General features: G+C 40.0%; 1 protein-coding gene across 1 annotated transcript; it reads left to right on the top strand.

Moving 5' to 3' along the window:
• The first annotated feature begins 2,486 nt into the window (after positions 1 to 2,486).
• On the top strand, positions 2,487 to 4,697 carry LOC134286232 (uncharacterized). Its single transcript, XM_062847817.1, has one exon. It carries the CDS (start codon positions 2,487 to 2,489, stop codon positions 4,695 to 4,697), a length of 2,211 nt encoding a protein of 736 aa, XP_062703801.1.
• Positions 4,698 to 14,086: the final 9,389 nt, after the last annotated feature.

The following is a 14,086-nucleotide window of genomic DNA, read 5'->3' as shown; positions in this document are numbered from 1 at the left end:
AACTAGAACTGGATGGGGAAGTACGATCGCTTTGTCTGCACTGGACCGGTGGCACTCAACGGCAAGAAGTGAAGTCCAAGATCGTTGAACTGGAGATAGCCGGTGTTCACAGTGGAGCTAGAAGTTTCGCTATCTGCGGTGCACGCACAGTGAACGAGCTTCTTCTGCCGTACCAGACCCTGAACATCGATGAACTGTCAACGCTATATCCACACCTGCAAAGACTTCCAATCGATTCGTACCGAAATGTCCGACCGCGGATTCTGATTGGACTCAAGAACCAACATCTCAGTCTCGCTCTGAAGTGCCGCGAAGGGAAGCCGAAGGACCCTGTCGCCATTAAAACCCGTTTAGGTTGGACAGTGTGTGGCGGAGAAACAACAGAGTCTGCAACCAGCCCAGTGCACTCTGTCTACCACATTGGATCCTGCGAGGACCACAACAAGGCAGATGAGGATCTACACCAGGTTATCAAAGACTACTTCGCGCTAGATAGCTTGGGGATCATGAAACCGAACAGAGCGCTTCTTTCCGTCGATGATCAGCGCGCGCAGTCTCTTCTCCAGTCGTTGACGAAATTCACGGGGGAACGCTACGAAACCGGTCTGCTTTGGCGTCACGAAACCACTCGTTTACCGGACAGTCAAGGAATGGCTCATCGTCGGTTCCAGTGCCTCGAAAAACGCATGAGCAAGGACGACACGCTTGCCAAAACGTTGAGGGAAAAGATGGCGGATCACCTGGCCAAAGGCTACGTAGGAAAACTATCCGATGTCGAGCTGCAACAAGCTTTTCAACGCATTTGGTATCTCCCAGTGTTCCCGGTAACTAACCCAAACAAACCAGGGAAGGTGAGAATAGTTTGGGATGCGGCAGCCAAGGCTTTCGGAGTATCATTGAACTCCGCTTTATTGAAGGGTCCTGACAATCTTTCTTCGTTGTTCACCGTGCTGATCCGCTTCCGTGAGCATCCCGTAGCGCTGACAGGTGATATACGTGAGATGTTTCACCAGGTTCTCATTCGAAAAGACGATCAACATTGCCAGCGATTCTACTGGAGAGACGAAGATGGAAAAACAGCTGTGTTCTGGCAGCACTGCATGAGTGCCGGTTGCCGCAAGATAGGCGTTTGGTCGATGAGGAATTGGTAAGTGTCGTTTGACAGGTGTCAGAGTGACAGTAGAGATGACATGAGAAGGAGAGAGAGTCAGATAGTTGTCAAAGGTATGAAGTAAATAAAAACAGGATAGGAAGAAATTGAATCAGTTTGAAGATACCATTTTGCGATTGTGGAAAATCGGTATATTAATAAAAGTAGAATTTGAGGATAGTTGTTTAAACAGGTGATAGTGATTAAAAAGGAAGTGGAGATAGAGAAAGGTGCGCGAGTGGTTTATAGACGAGAGGTTTGGTTAAACGATCACAAGCAAACATAGTAAGTAGCAAAACTTATAAACAATTAGATCGCATAGTAAGAAAACTGTAATCCGTAGTATTCTTCGGACCACGGGGACAAATTTGGAGATTTGTTTGAAATTGAGGCCCGACGGGACAAGATATACTGGACAGCAGACTAGGCAATCAGGTAAATGATGTGTAAGAGATAAACGAAATGGACAGTAAACAGAATATTGATAACAGATATCAGATACGCACGACGAGGACGAGACAGTCGACACAGTGGTCCAAACTGAATTTGGTGAGGACAAAATTCGTAAGTTTAATTTTCTTTATTTGTTATTAATATGGACAAAAACAAATATGTAACATTTCAATAGGTGATTGTGTCGCCTGAAAAGGAAGGTAGAAGGAAAGCCGAGAGGAGGAAAGACAAACTAAAATTGTAAGTGTATTCATGCGAATCAAGAAAATGCTAAATTGTAAGATTTAACGAAATATTAAAATTTATTACTTACAGTTTGATCTGCCATAATAAAAGGCCGATTCACAAAAATTGTTTGCGCCGATTTTGATCCGAACAAGCTGTATACGTCATGTGCGTCATGACATTTGGCGCTTGCTGTTCCCCTAGCAGTGCACAGTACGCAATGAATCTGAACGCCAAGCGCTTCGATAAAGAGTATCCAGAAGCTGTGGAAGCCATCGAGAAGCAGCACTACGTCGACGATATGCTCGTGAGCGTCGACACCGAAGAGGAGGCTATTAAACTCGCGGAGGATGTCAGATTTGTGCACTCGCAGGGAGGGTTCGAAATCCGAAACTGGACCAGTAATTCGCAACGTGTATTAGAAGCTCTTCGCAGCAGTAACGCCGAGGAGAAGAGTTTGGACCTCTCGCCAGAAATGACGGCCGAAAAGGTGCTTGGGATGTGGTGGTGTACAGCTACCGACGTTTTCACCTACAAAGTCGGTTGGGACCGCTATGACCAAGATTTGTGGTAAGGTCTCCGTCAACCTACGAAACGGGAAGCCCTCCGAGTCCTTATGACGATATTCGACCCCCTTGGGCTCATCGCGCCCTTCCTAATGTTTCTCAAGATCCTGCTGCAAGAAATCTGGCGAAGTGGCATCCAGTGGGACGACCGAATCGACGACAACGCCTTCACCAAGTGGCGTAGTTGGCTGCAGGTCCTGCCCCAAGTCGAGCATGTCCAAATACAACGATGCTTCCGCTCCCACTTGAATCCTGCATACGACGACGTGCAACTACACACCTTCGTTGATGCGAGCGAAAACGGCATGGCTGCTGCATGCTTCCTGAGATTCGTCCGGAATGAAGTCGTCTGGTGCTGTCTAGTAGCCGCCAAAACAAGAGTAGCTCCCTTACGATATCACTCGATTCCGAGACTCGAGCTCATGGCAGCGGTTATTGGTACAAGACTATCCCAAACAGTTATTGATTCCTTGACCTTCAACGTCAGCAAGCGGTTCTACCACTCGGATTCCAGGGACGTCATCTGCTGGCTGTATTCGGACCACCGTCGCTATACACCTTTCGTTGCCTGCCGAGTCAGCGAGATCCTGGAGACTACAGAGCAGCATCAATGGCGCTGGATCCCGACAAAGCTCAATGTGGCAGACAACGCAACGAAATGGGAGAAATTTCCAGACATGACTCCAGAGTCGAGGTGGTTCATCGGCCCGGACTTTCTGCGGCTGCCAGAAGAAGCGTGGCCATGCCAATCAGTGAAGGGTAGCAAGACAGATACCGAACTTCGTCCACGTCTGCTGACTCACTTTACCTTGCCGGACCCCGCAATCAACGTCTCCAGCTGGAAGCGGATGCTAAAGGTAGCCACACTAGTTCATCGTTTCCCTGCAAACTGCCGATTAAAGAAGCAACGGAAACCTATCCTTCGTGGTCCTCCATCCACAGAGGAACTCCAGCTTGCTGAGCGCTACGTAATCAGACAAGCACAACGCGAAGCCTACCCGGAGGAAACAGCTCTTCAGCACCCGTCAAAATCCATCCCCAAGACTAGCTCTCTCTACAAACTAACCCCATGGCTGGACGACCACGGGTTGATGCGGATGCGAGGAAGAATTTCTGCCTGTGCCCAAGCCATCGAAGACTCCAAAAATCCGATCATCCTTCCACGTGACCACCACACCACCAAACTCATAATCGCACATTACCACAACAAATATAAGCACCAGAACCATGAAACCGCAATAAATGAACTCCGCCAGAGGTATTGCATTCCTCGGCTTCGAGCAACCTACGCGAAGGTACGCTACAATTGCCAACACTGCAAAAACAATCGTGCTGTTCCGCAGCCTCCAATGATGGCCGAACTGCCCCCAGAACGACTTGATGCCTTCGCTCGACCCTTCACCAATATTGGCGTCGACTACTTCGGGCCAATGGAAGTCGTCGTGGGCCGCCGAGTAGAAAAACGATGGGGAATGTTGATCACATGCCTAACCACACGCGCGATCCACATCGAAGTGGTGCATACGTTAAGTACCGACTCATGCATCATGGGACTCCGCAACTTTGTAGCACGTCGTGGTACACCGAAGACGATCTACAGCGATCGCGGGACCTGCTTCATAGGTGCGAGCCGTGAACTACAGAACGTGGCAGTTGTTATCGACCAGGACGAGGTGATGAAGGAGTTTGGCGGAACCGAAACGACCTGGAAGTTCAATCCACCAGCGGCGCCACACATGGGGGGCAGCTGGGAACGCCTCATAGGTGTTGTAAAGCGGAACCTTATGGCAATCCGTCCACCGCATAAGCCTAACGACGAAGTGCTTCGAAACCTTCTGGCCGAAATTGAAAACACCGTCAACTCCCGGCCCCTAACCCATGTACCGGTCGATGATGAAGCAGCGCCCGCACTTACTCCAAACCACTTCCTCCTAGGATCATCCGATGGTACAAAACCACTATGTACCATAGACGACAGTGGAGCGGTCCTACGGCGGACCTGGAAGCTTTCTCAACAACTAGCCAATCAATTCCGGAAGCGTTGGTTGACCGAATACTTGCCAGAAATCACTCGTAGAACGAAGTGGTTCACCGACACGAAGCCAATAACGATGGGGGACGTAGTAGTCATCGTTGATCCGAAGCTGCCCCGCAACTGCTGGCCTAAAGGCAAAATCATTGCTACCAGCGTCAGCCCCAAGGACAACCGGATCAGGTCGGCAATCGTGCAGACTGCGACTGGAGTGTTCGAGCGACCCACAGCTAAGCTGGCCGTATTAGATGTACGGCGCGACGAATTGTAAGCCGATTGACCATCGGCGTACCCGGGGGGAGTGTTGAGTACGCCCCTGGCGTAGATGCGCACCGTCCGATCCAACTGTTTGACTCTCGCACACTAGTACACCCAGGTAATGTACGCCACCTTCACTCTCCGTGGACATTGGTCATGCGTGACTATCCAATGCATTGTTATAGATTGATAGACAGAACACAATCAATTGATGTAAAAACACTTATCAACATTATCACGTGCAACGACAGTTTACAGAAATAACTATTAGATTTGTACTGTAGTTTATAACTTTGATTTTCGTTACGACTGTTGGTGTTTGAACCGGCAGAGGGGGTGTTTTCGGCCTTGGCAGTCTCTAAACGTTTGCAAAAACGATTATTGCATTTTAACCCGACGGTTTCGGTTATTTATTTAACCTTTTTCAAGGATTAGATGCACGTTTTCTTGTTAGATTTCTGGAAACGTTCAATATACGGAGTCATGGTGTAATGGCGTCCGCTATGGTGCTCTTGTGTCGATCCGTTTGTACCTCACTGTATTTTCAGTGGAGCTTTCTTGACGGCTTTATCGACTTTGATCGCCTACGATTTTCTTCGACTTTTTATCGCCTACGCTTTGGTCACTGTTTTCTCCGACCGGACTGACGTACAAACTGTTTGTACGTCAGTCCGGTCGGAGAAAACAGTGACCAAAGCGTAGGCGATAAAAAGTCGAAGAAAATCGTAGGCGATCAAAGTCGATAAAGCCGTCAAGAAAGCTCCACTGAAAATACAGTGAGGTACAAACGGATCGACACAAGAGCACCATAGCGGACGCCATTACACCATGACTCCATATATTGAACGTTTCCAGAAATCTAACAAGAAAACGTGCATCTAATCCTTGAAAAAGGTTAAATAAATAACCGAAACCGTCGGGTTAAAATGCAATAATCGTTTTTGCAAACGTTTAGAGACTGCCAAGGCCGAAAACACCCCCTCTGCCGGTAGTTTATAACTAATTGGAATTAATTTGCTAATCATGTGAACTTATTAGGTAACGATTCGGTGTTTTACTATGATGAAGTGAATTATAATCTTAGAATTTTCCCTACAGTTTGCCCATGCAAAGTGAATTTGTTATAACCTAAAACCTACTTAAGCCTATACCTACATGCAAAAGGTAACTTTTATACATAAATAATGATAAAATGCTTAAAACTAAACTATTCTAGTACGGCTATCGGAATTAAGTACGGAAAGTTGCAGTGAGTACCAGAAAACAGGCCATCTAGTAAGCAAACACATGACCTTTAGTAGTTTGATCACCGGCAAGTATCACACAACGGGACTAAACGTAAGTGAAAATGACCAAAAACCTTTTTTGTAAAACTAATATTAAACATGCAAACATAAGAAATCCGACGAATGTACAATAACTAACAAAAATATCCTGTAATGCCTCAATTTCAGGAATAAAATAATATCCTAGTTAGAACGTAAATCCTACGTCTCCGGTCGTTCTGATATTATTGATTCGGAAATCAACCCGTGTCGTTATATGTTGGCAACTTCCAACAGAGTCTTTTTTCGGCAATTCCATTTTTACAATTCTCAGAGGAATTCCTTTGGCAATTTCATAAAAAAATATTTGCCAACTTCTATGGAATTTCTGAGTCAGATCCTGTCAGAATCCCATTGCAGTTTACTTTCAGCTTTGGAAATCGCAATTCCTTTTTAATATCTGTAATTTCAATTAAAAGTTTCTTAACAAATTCTAATTAGATGTTCTTAAATTTTCAAAGGCATTGTCTGAGAATTTCCAAAAAAAAAATAATCAAAGCCATTCACAAAAAATATGCCAAAAGAAATAAAACAAAAAAAATCCCAAAAAATATTTTAAAAGTTTCTAAAGTTTCTGTATATGATAATAAAACATAAATTATGATGTTCAGCGTTACATATGAAATTATCGCAAAATATTGAAAAAAATAATAAAAAGATTTTCCAAAGAAATCGTCGTAGGAAATGTATATAAATATCAGAGAATTGCGCTGAAGTTTCTAAAAAAAGTCCAAGAAAAATTTCCAAACAAATTCCAATTTATCTACTGAAGAAAATGTTATCCCTACCGAAATAATTCCCAAAGAAATAGTCGAAGCACCTAAAAGAAGTTCAAATGAAACTCCCAAAGCAATTGACGAAGGTGTTCCAAAGAAATAGGCGTCAAAATTTCTAAATATCTTTGCGAGAAATTCTTAGAGATATACAAACAAATTTCAAAGGCAAAACTGAAGATATTCACAAAGTACAATGTTATATGAGGGTGTAAATGACCATTTTATCTATTTTGAGCTGAGAATATCAAAAAATTCTTCAGGTTTCAAGCTTTCAGTAACTTTTTTAAGATTATTTTACGATGATTGGAAAAATTACAATAAATCGTAAAAAATTGGGTCGATTTTGAGCCTCCATACGTTGTGTATGGGATGAAAAATTCGTGAAAATCTTTATAAAGCTATGTTCACTTAGAATCCGGAATCATCTCACATTTTCTAGTGGCGCTCTCAATGAACATAATCACCATTCTTTTGCAGCACTCTGATCATACACTAATCCTCTTTAAATGGTGAAAATTTCATCGATTTTCTTGCAACAAGTAAAAAGTTATTTCAGATTGAAGACAAGAGGAGGAAAAAAATCTTGCACAAACACGTTGAAAATTTCGCGTGGTCAGGTACAACAGTCGCGAAAAATGTTAATATCGTCAAAAACATTATGTGTTATGTGCACAGATGTTGTTAACCATGGCATAAGGAAGTGTCCTCGGAAGAAAAAAGCTTGGGTTCATTGATAAATCTGCTTTGAATTTGGAGATTTGGCAAGAAGTTCGAACTCTGGGCATGGTTTTTTCGCAACAAGATGATGAGAACCAATTCATACAAGGATGACAGCCTCAAAAATCGCATGCTGCTTTTCAGAAACGCACACAAGGGATATGTAGAGGTTTTACCTATTTTGATGAGCTGCCATGACAGCCGGAGACGTTCAGTGGTATCGTCACAGATGGGTATATAGTGTTTATCAACGAAAAAAAACACTCAAATTTCGCGTTTTCTCAATTCACTGAATTGCCCCTCATTTCGCAATAGGGTAAGAAGCTTTGAACTAGTGAAATTGTAATCTTAATTTGAACCATTTCGAAATTCATTGAAATGACACACTTTTTGAGCAAATATTGTCCCAAAAAGGTTGGTAAATGGCTTTCCGTGATATAACCTGGTAGCACTGACTTTAAAAGCATTGAATGAAGCGTTTTTTTTTTTTCATTAAAAATAAGTAATTGAAAAATCACAGCGATTTCACCCATTTCCCCCCAGAGGAAGCACATTTTCGGTGCACTCGTACAGCTTACGCATTGTATCACGCACAATAACGTATTCAACGTTAATTGAAAGCAAATTCATCGTAGAATCGACCAACCGAAAAATATTCCACATTATTTGTCATAAAATTATCAAATTTACGTGATTATTACTTGGAGAATTTTATCTTGAATTGAACCATTTGTAATCTAGATTTGAACTAGTGAGAGGAGGCGAGCTTCTAGTGTTGGACAGCAGAATGCGCTAGTGACTGCTTTGTTTACTCTTGAAGGATGGAAAATTCCAAATTTTGTTTCCAAATTCCTGAAGAATTCCAAACATTTTGAGTTGAAATTCCACTGCATCATGAAAAATAGTTATAAGAATCAGCAGATCCATGTGATTTTTAGTTATTTAGCATGAAATTGGCTGTTGTGGGACTTGCTCGAGCTGCTGCCGCCAGTAGTTCAAACCTAGATTAAAATTGGTTCAAATTATGATTTCGATGGTTCAAATTAAGATTAAAATCATTATTGACAAATAATTGAATTTTTCAATGAAATGTGGTGCAAATGCAAACTTTTTATCACTTTACGAAAAGCTAATACCCGTGGCTTTCATATACCTGAAACTTCACCTTAGTAAATTATTTCCATGTGGGTGAAAAAATCAGTCAAAATTCCCGATGCTTCCGAAAGCCGCAATTTGGTTCAACTCATGATTACTTACCCTAAAAAAAAGTTTGGCAATTTTTCTTCGGAATCCTAGTCAGACTAGTCACCCAAGTAACACTACTTGTTAAATAACAGTTCAAATTACACATTTCATACTAGCTCTGATGTATTTTCTTGCATTTTTAACATAATATGGAACACTTACATAATCAAAACAGCGCAAAAAATGGCGGCTTATAAAACATCTTATAAGTTATACAAGATGTATGCCAATACACTTCCAGTACTAATAATTTCTTTCCAGGTACTTTCCACCCAAGCCCTTGGTTGTAAATAAGCTATTTATCATAATTGCCAACTATCAAAATACCTATATAATGCAATCACTTTCATTAGTTGTTATAAGGTTATTTTCAAGTAAAACAGCTTATAGAATGCCTTACTATGACATGCCATAAGCATTCGTTGGCATTAAGTTATTTGGGGGTGATATAACTTGTAGCATCCTATAATACAATACTAATCGGAATATGAGCTATGTACATCAATACGTACACGTGTCGTATCAACGGACACAAACTAATAGCATTAATAACCGCAACAACATAATATTTTTTCCAGATGATGAAGGCATGATGATCATTAATAAACTATTCTGGCAATATAATTTGTCAAATGGCTATATTCAATATATGCGGTGTTTTTTCACATGCGCTGCTAGATTCATGGTGAAACTTCTGATTTTACTCCATCAAAATTCAAGCGCCGCTGAGTCATATTAAAAAATGTATATTAAAATTGCGATATTTCTCTAAAATTCTCCTGAAAAACAATATGGCAGCTTTCCATGAGAAATACAGTATCGATTGAAAGTATTGAGAATGGTGAAAAGTTTCAACCATACTTATAGTTATATAAACTGATCATTCTTCAATTGCGATTCAAATGTAAAAATGTTTAGGAAGTAATTTTCAGCCGAATAATAAAAAAATAGAAAAGAAAATAATGTCAATTCGTGACGCTTTTTCATTTGTGTAATTATATTTTTATACGGTACTGTGATCTGAATATTTTCAATCTGGTATAGGGTGTCCCAGAAAGTATGGGCACAACTTTGCAGCTCTGCCATTTGGGAATGGATGCATAAACAAACTTTATTTTCACACATATCCTGTCTTAATATGTCAACATCAAATGCCAATCATTAAAATTTGCATTTCACACTTCGTTTGAATGCGGTAGAACACTTCCTGAAAGACCTTTTAAAGCTTCTGCACAAATTGCTATATTTTTCAATAACATCGCTTAACAAATTGTTTTCCACGCATGAAATTAAGCTCGGTAAAAAATTCAAAAAATATATCCGTGTATTTCTACATGCGTATCTATTATACAACCCTAAGTTCGAATTGAAAACATATACTTTTGAACCTGAAAAATGAATTGAAACACCAAAATCGATATCTTTGTAAACCTGTTTTTCTAATAGTTGAAAACAAGCTTCTGAATATATATCACAACATGCAGAAAATCACATTTTTATTTCACTATAAGTTCAATAAATGGTCCAGCTTTATAAAGTGTAGATTGACTTGTTTTTATTCTCGTCAAAACATGTTTTAAAACTTGAATGTCTGTGGGCATGTCTAATCCAGAAATAGAAAAGGCGAATTTTTCAGTTTTCTTAAAATTATTATTTGTCCGTACGCACAATCAAAACATATTTTTATAAAAAATTTCAATCAACCATCTGAGGAAACATGTTTTCGAATGTATCATGTGAAAAAAAAATCGAAAAAAAAGTTTCGAACTTGGATATTTGGCAAAACCGTAAAAAAGTAGTTTGTGCAGAAGTTTTACAAGATGTTTTTCCATTTTAATCATTCTGCATATAGAAACCATTTTTAATGTATAAACTCTTCACAGGTATCAATTAAAATAATCTGAATAAAAATACTAAAATATAAAAATTGTTGTTTGTTAAGCAAATGATTGTATTTTCGCTATACAAAGTTGTGCCCATACTTTCTGGGACACCCTATAGGACACAGACCGCAATTCAAATCTAGTGTTTTGGTTGTAAATGAGCTGAAATTACGCCAAAATAAGTTTTCAATAACTATGCTGCAATAGATTGAAGAAGAACTTATTATAACGGCAATAATACATCTAAATAACATCTTTCTAGCATGTTCATACATTTATTTTCGATTTTGTTATGGAAACATTTTTTTGATACCAAAATAACTTATATACAACTTATCTTTTAACGTGGCTTAGCTGTATCTGTCAAATGTTAAAATATTGTTATTAGCAATTACGGTGCTTGTTTTGTCGGTGATCCGCCGGAGTTTTTTCCCGTTTCTACAGGATTCCTGTTGGTCGATGATTTATCCGACCATCCCGTGTTCGGAGTAGTCTGCGGCGATATGTATGTATGGTTTTGCAGTTCGTGAAATTTTTGAGGCAGTGGTCCGGCAAGACCTACATTCCGATGACGGTGACCACAGTACAAGCTGTGTGGTATTACGTTGGAAGTTGAATCTGGATCGCAAACATTGTAGTAGCAGCGTGAACGAAACTGGCGAAAAAACGACCGCAGAGGGTACATCGTTTTAAGGAAAGGTTGATGTGGCCACACTGATTTAAAATAGTGATTAAAATATGGTATGTGGCGATACGAGAAGTAATATTGATGGATACTTTGTTTTTTTTTATAGAACTGCTGGTCGTCTGTTTACTGAAATCATTTTATATATGCAGACAAACGGATTACTTATCAGCGACAGCAGCCTATAAAAACGAAACTATCATACATAAATTAATTTAATTTTGTTGATTTTGTAGTGCTATATAATAGTAAATGTAGCATATTTCATACGTTGCTGGGTCAAAATTATTTTTATTGATGTTTGTTTTTGGCCAACTTGATTTCAGCGTTCTCATGTTATAAGAGAAGTTGGCGGGTGCGCTTATAGTACTACTATAAAATATCTTCTATAATTTTTATTTCTGAAGATGTTTTCTGTGTTACTTGGGGCAAGGCACTCAGGACACTGCATAGATGGCTTGATTGTTAAACAAACGTGCGGAAGGGGTTGTTGCTAAAATTTACCACCGTTGTGCAGATTTCTAGAGAGGTCAACATTGAAAAAGTGAGAAAATGTGTGAAAAATAAAAACAAATAATTTCAATGATATTTTTCCATGAAAGTACAATAAATAACCTTTGTTTTGAGGGCTTCGCCTTTTATGTTTGTTATTCCATCCCTAAGATATACGTGATTTTGTCATCCCGGATTCTAAATGAACATAGCTTTAGGTGTAGGTGTAGGTTATACACCCACCCCTTTGCTTTTAACCCCCTCATACAGGGGGTGGCCAAAATGTTTGGGATAGCCAACTTTTTTTTCCCTCACAAGAGAGTTCAACATGCTGTAACTTTTCATAGGGTGCGTCAAAAATTATCAAATTTTGACTGTTTGTCAACCTATTCTATATGCATCATTAGTACAAATTTGGACTCGATTGGTTAATCTTTCGCAAAGCTAGAACCGTTTTCGTAAAACACTATTTTTCAGACCGCTTATTTTTGAACTGTCATGTCTGAGAAAGCAGTAAACCGAAATGAATGAAATTTTGAACGTTTGTCAGCAATACATTAATGCTTCACAAGTTATTAAAACATAGGTACTTTTTTAACGTTGAAAAAAGCTATCATGGACACTTTTTGGATCTTTCTCGAAAATTTGATTTTTTTAACATCAATTCCATTAAATTTAAGTTTTGATATCCAAAGATTTACTAATTTTGTTCTCAAGATATCTCTAATTAGATATATTAAAGCCTATTTGGGTTGAAGGAAGAACTCATTTAATATTTTTTGTGTGATATTATAAATTTTACTTACTTTCCTCTATATGGGTGAAAATGTCAAACCGGTATAACTTTATTCGCCGTGAGAAATTATTACATTTTATAATGTTTCATCAAGTATCAATATATTGTTGATAAACGTTCAAAATTTCATTCAATTCGGTTTACTGATTTCGGATATATGACAGTTTAAAAATTTGTAGTCTAAAAATAGTGTTTTACGAGAACAGTTCTAGCTTCGCTCAAGATTGACCAATCGAGCCCAAATTTGTACCAATGATGCACATATAATAGGTTGACAACAGTCAAAACTTGATATTTTTTTATGCACTCTATGAAAAGTTACAGCACTTTTTTGTGACAGAAAGAAAGTTGCCTATCCCAAACATTTTGGCCACTCCCTGTATATTGCCCTTTTATTGGCATTTCCAATATTTGTCTGATGGGGTCTCCAATTAGCCTAGTGGTTAAGGCCAATTCAGAGACGGCGGGTTCGATTCCCGTTCCGGTCGGGAAAATTTTCTCGATTCCCTGGGCATAGTGTATCATTGTACTTGCCTCAAATTCATACAATGGCAGGCATAGGAAGCCCTTCAATTGATAACTGTGGAAGTGCTCAAAAGAACACTAAGTTGAAGAGTGGAGCGGATCTGGTTGGATGGTTAGAACATTTGGCTATCACGCCGAGGACCTGCGATCGAATCTCACTCCCGACAAACTCACAAAAATGTGAGTTCTTCCTTCGGAAGGGAGGTAAAGCGTGGGTCCCGAGATGAACTAGCCCAGGGCTAAAAATCTCGTTAATACAGATAAAAAACTAAGTTGAAGAGAGACAGGCCAAGTCCCAGGGGGTACGTAGAGCCACAAAGAAGAAGAATATTTGGCTGATATGTCTGATACATACTTAATTTGGCGGCACAGGATGTTGCTAAAAACTCGTTCTGGTGGGATTCAAACCTACGACTCCGTATTCGCTAGACCGGCGCTTTAACCCATAAAACCACTGAACAAGTAACGATTCTGCGGAATAGAAAGCCACGCTTACTCCGAGCCACATCATGAACATTCCCTTTTTCATTTTTCATTTACAATTCTCTTCTCTGATTAATCCTGATTATTTCTTCCACAAAAACTCCCGCAATAAGCTGCATCAACTAAATAGGAATTATTCCAACCCAACCACATCATCCGGAGGGACGACAACAAGCCGACCATACCGTTTGCCGTTTGGTTGCCAAGTTCGACAAATCGACATATCAAAATCGTAAAGATTGATCTATGATTATGCTTTTGTTTTGCATCGCTCCCCCTTCTTTGCATCAATGGAGAACCGGGAACCGATCGTACATGGTGTGATACATACCACTCATACGTCTTATTCTCGTCGTCGTCGTCCTCGTTTCTGGATGGATCTGGCTGGGATGATTTAATTATTCTGTTTGTGCTTGTTCGACATGGATACGGCTGGTCGTTGGAAATGCCTCTACTGGAATGGAAGGCGACGGAT

The sequence above is a fragment of the Aedes albopictus genome, chromosome 2 (assembly GCF_035046485.1).
Source record: "Aedes albopictus strain Foshan chromosome 2, AalbF5, whole genome shotgun sequence".
Lineage (NCBI taxonomy): Eukaryota > Metazoa > Arthropoda > Insecta > Diptera > Culicidae > Aedes > Aedes albopictus.
This window is presented reverse-complemented; position numbering and strand designations above follow the sequence as displayed.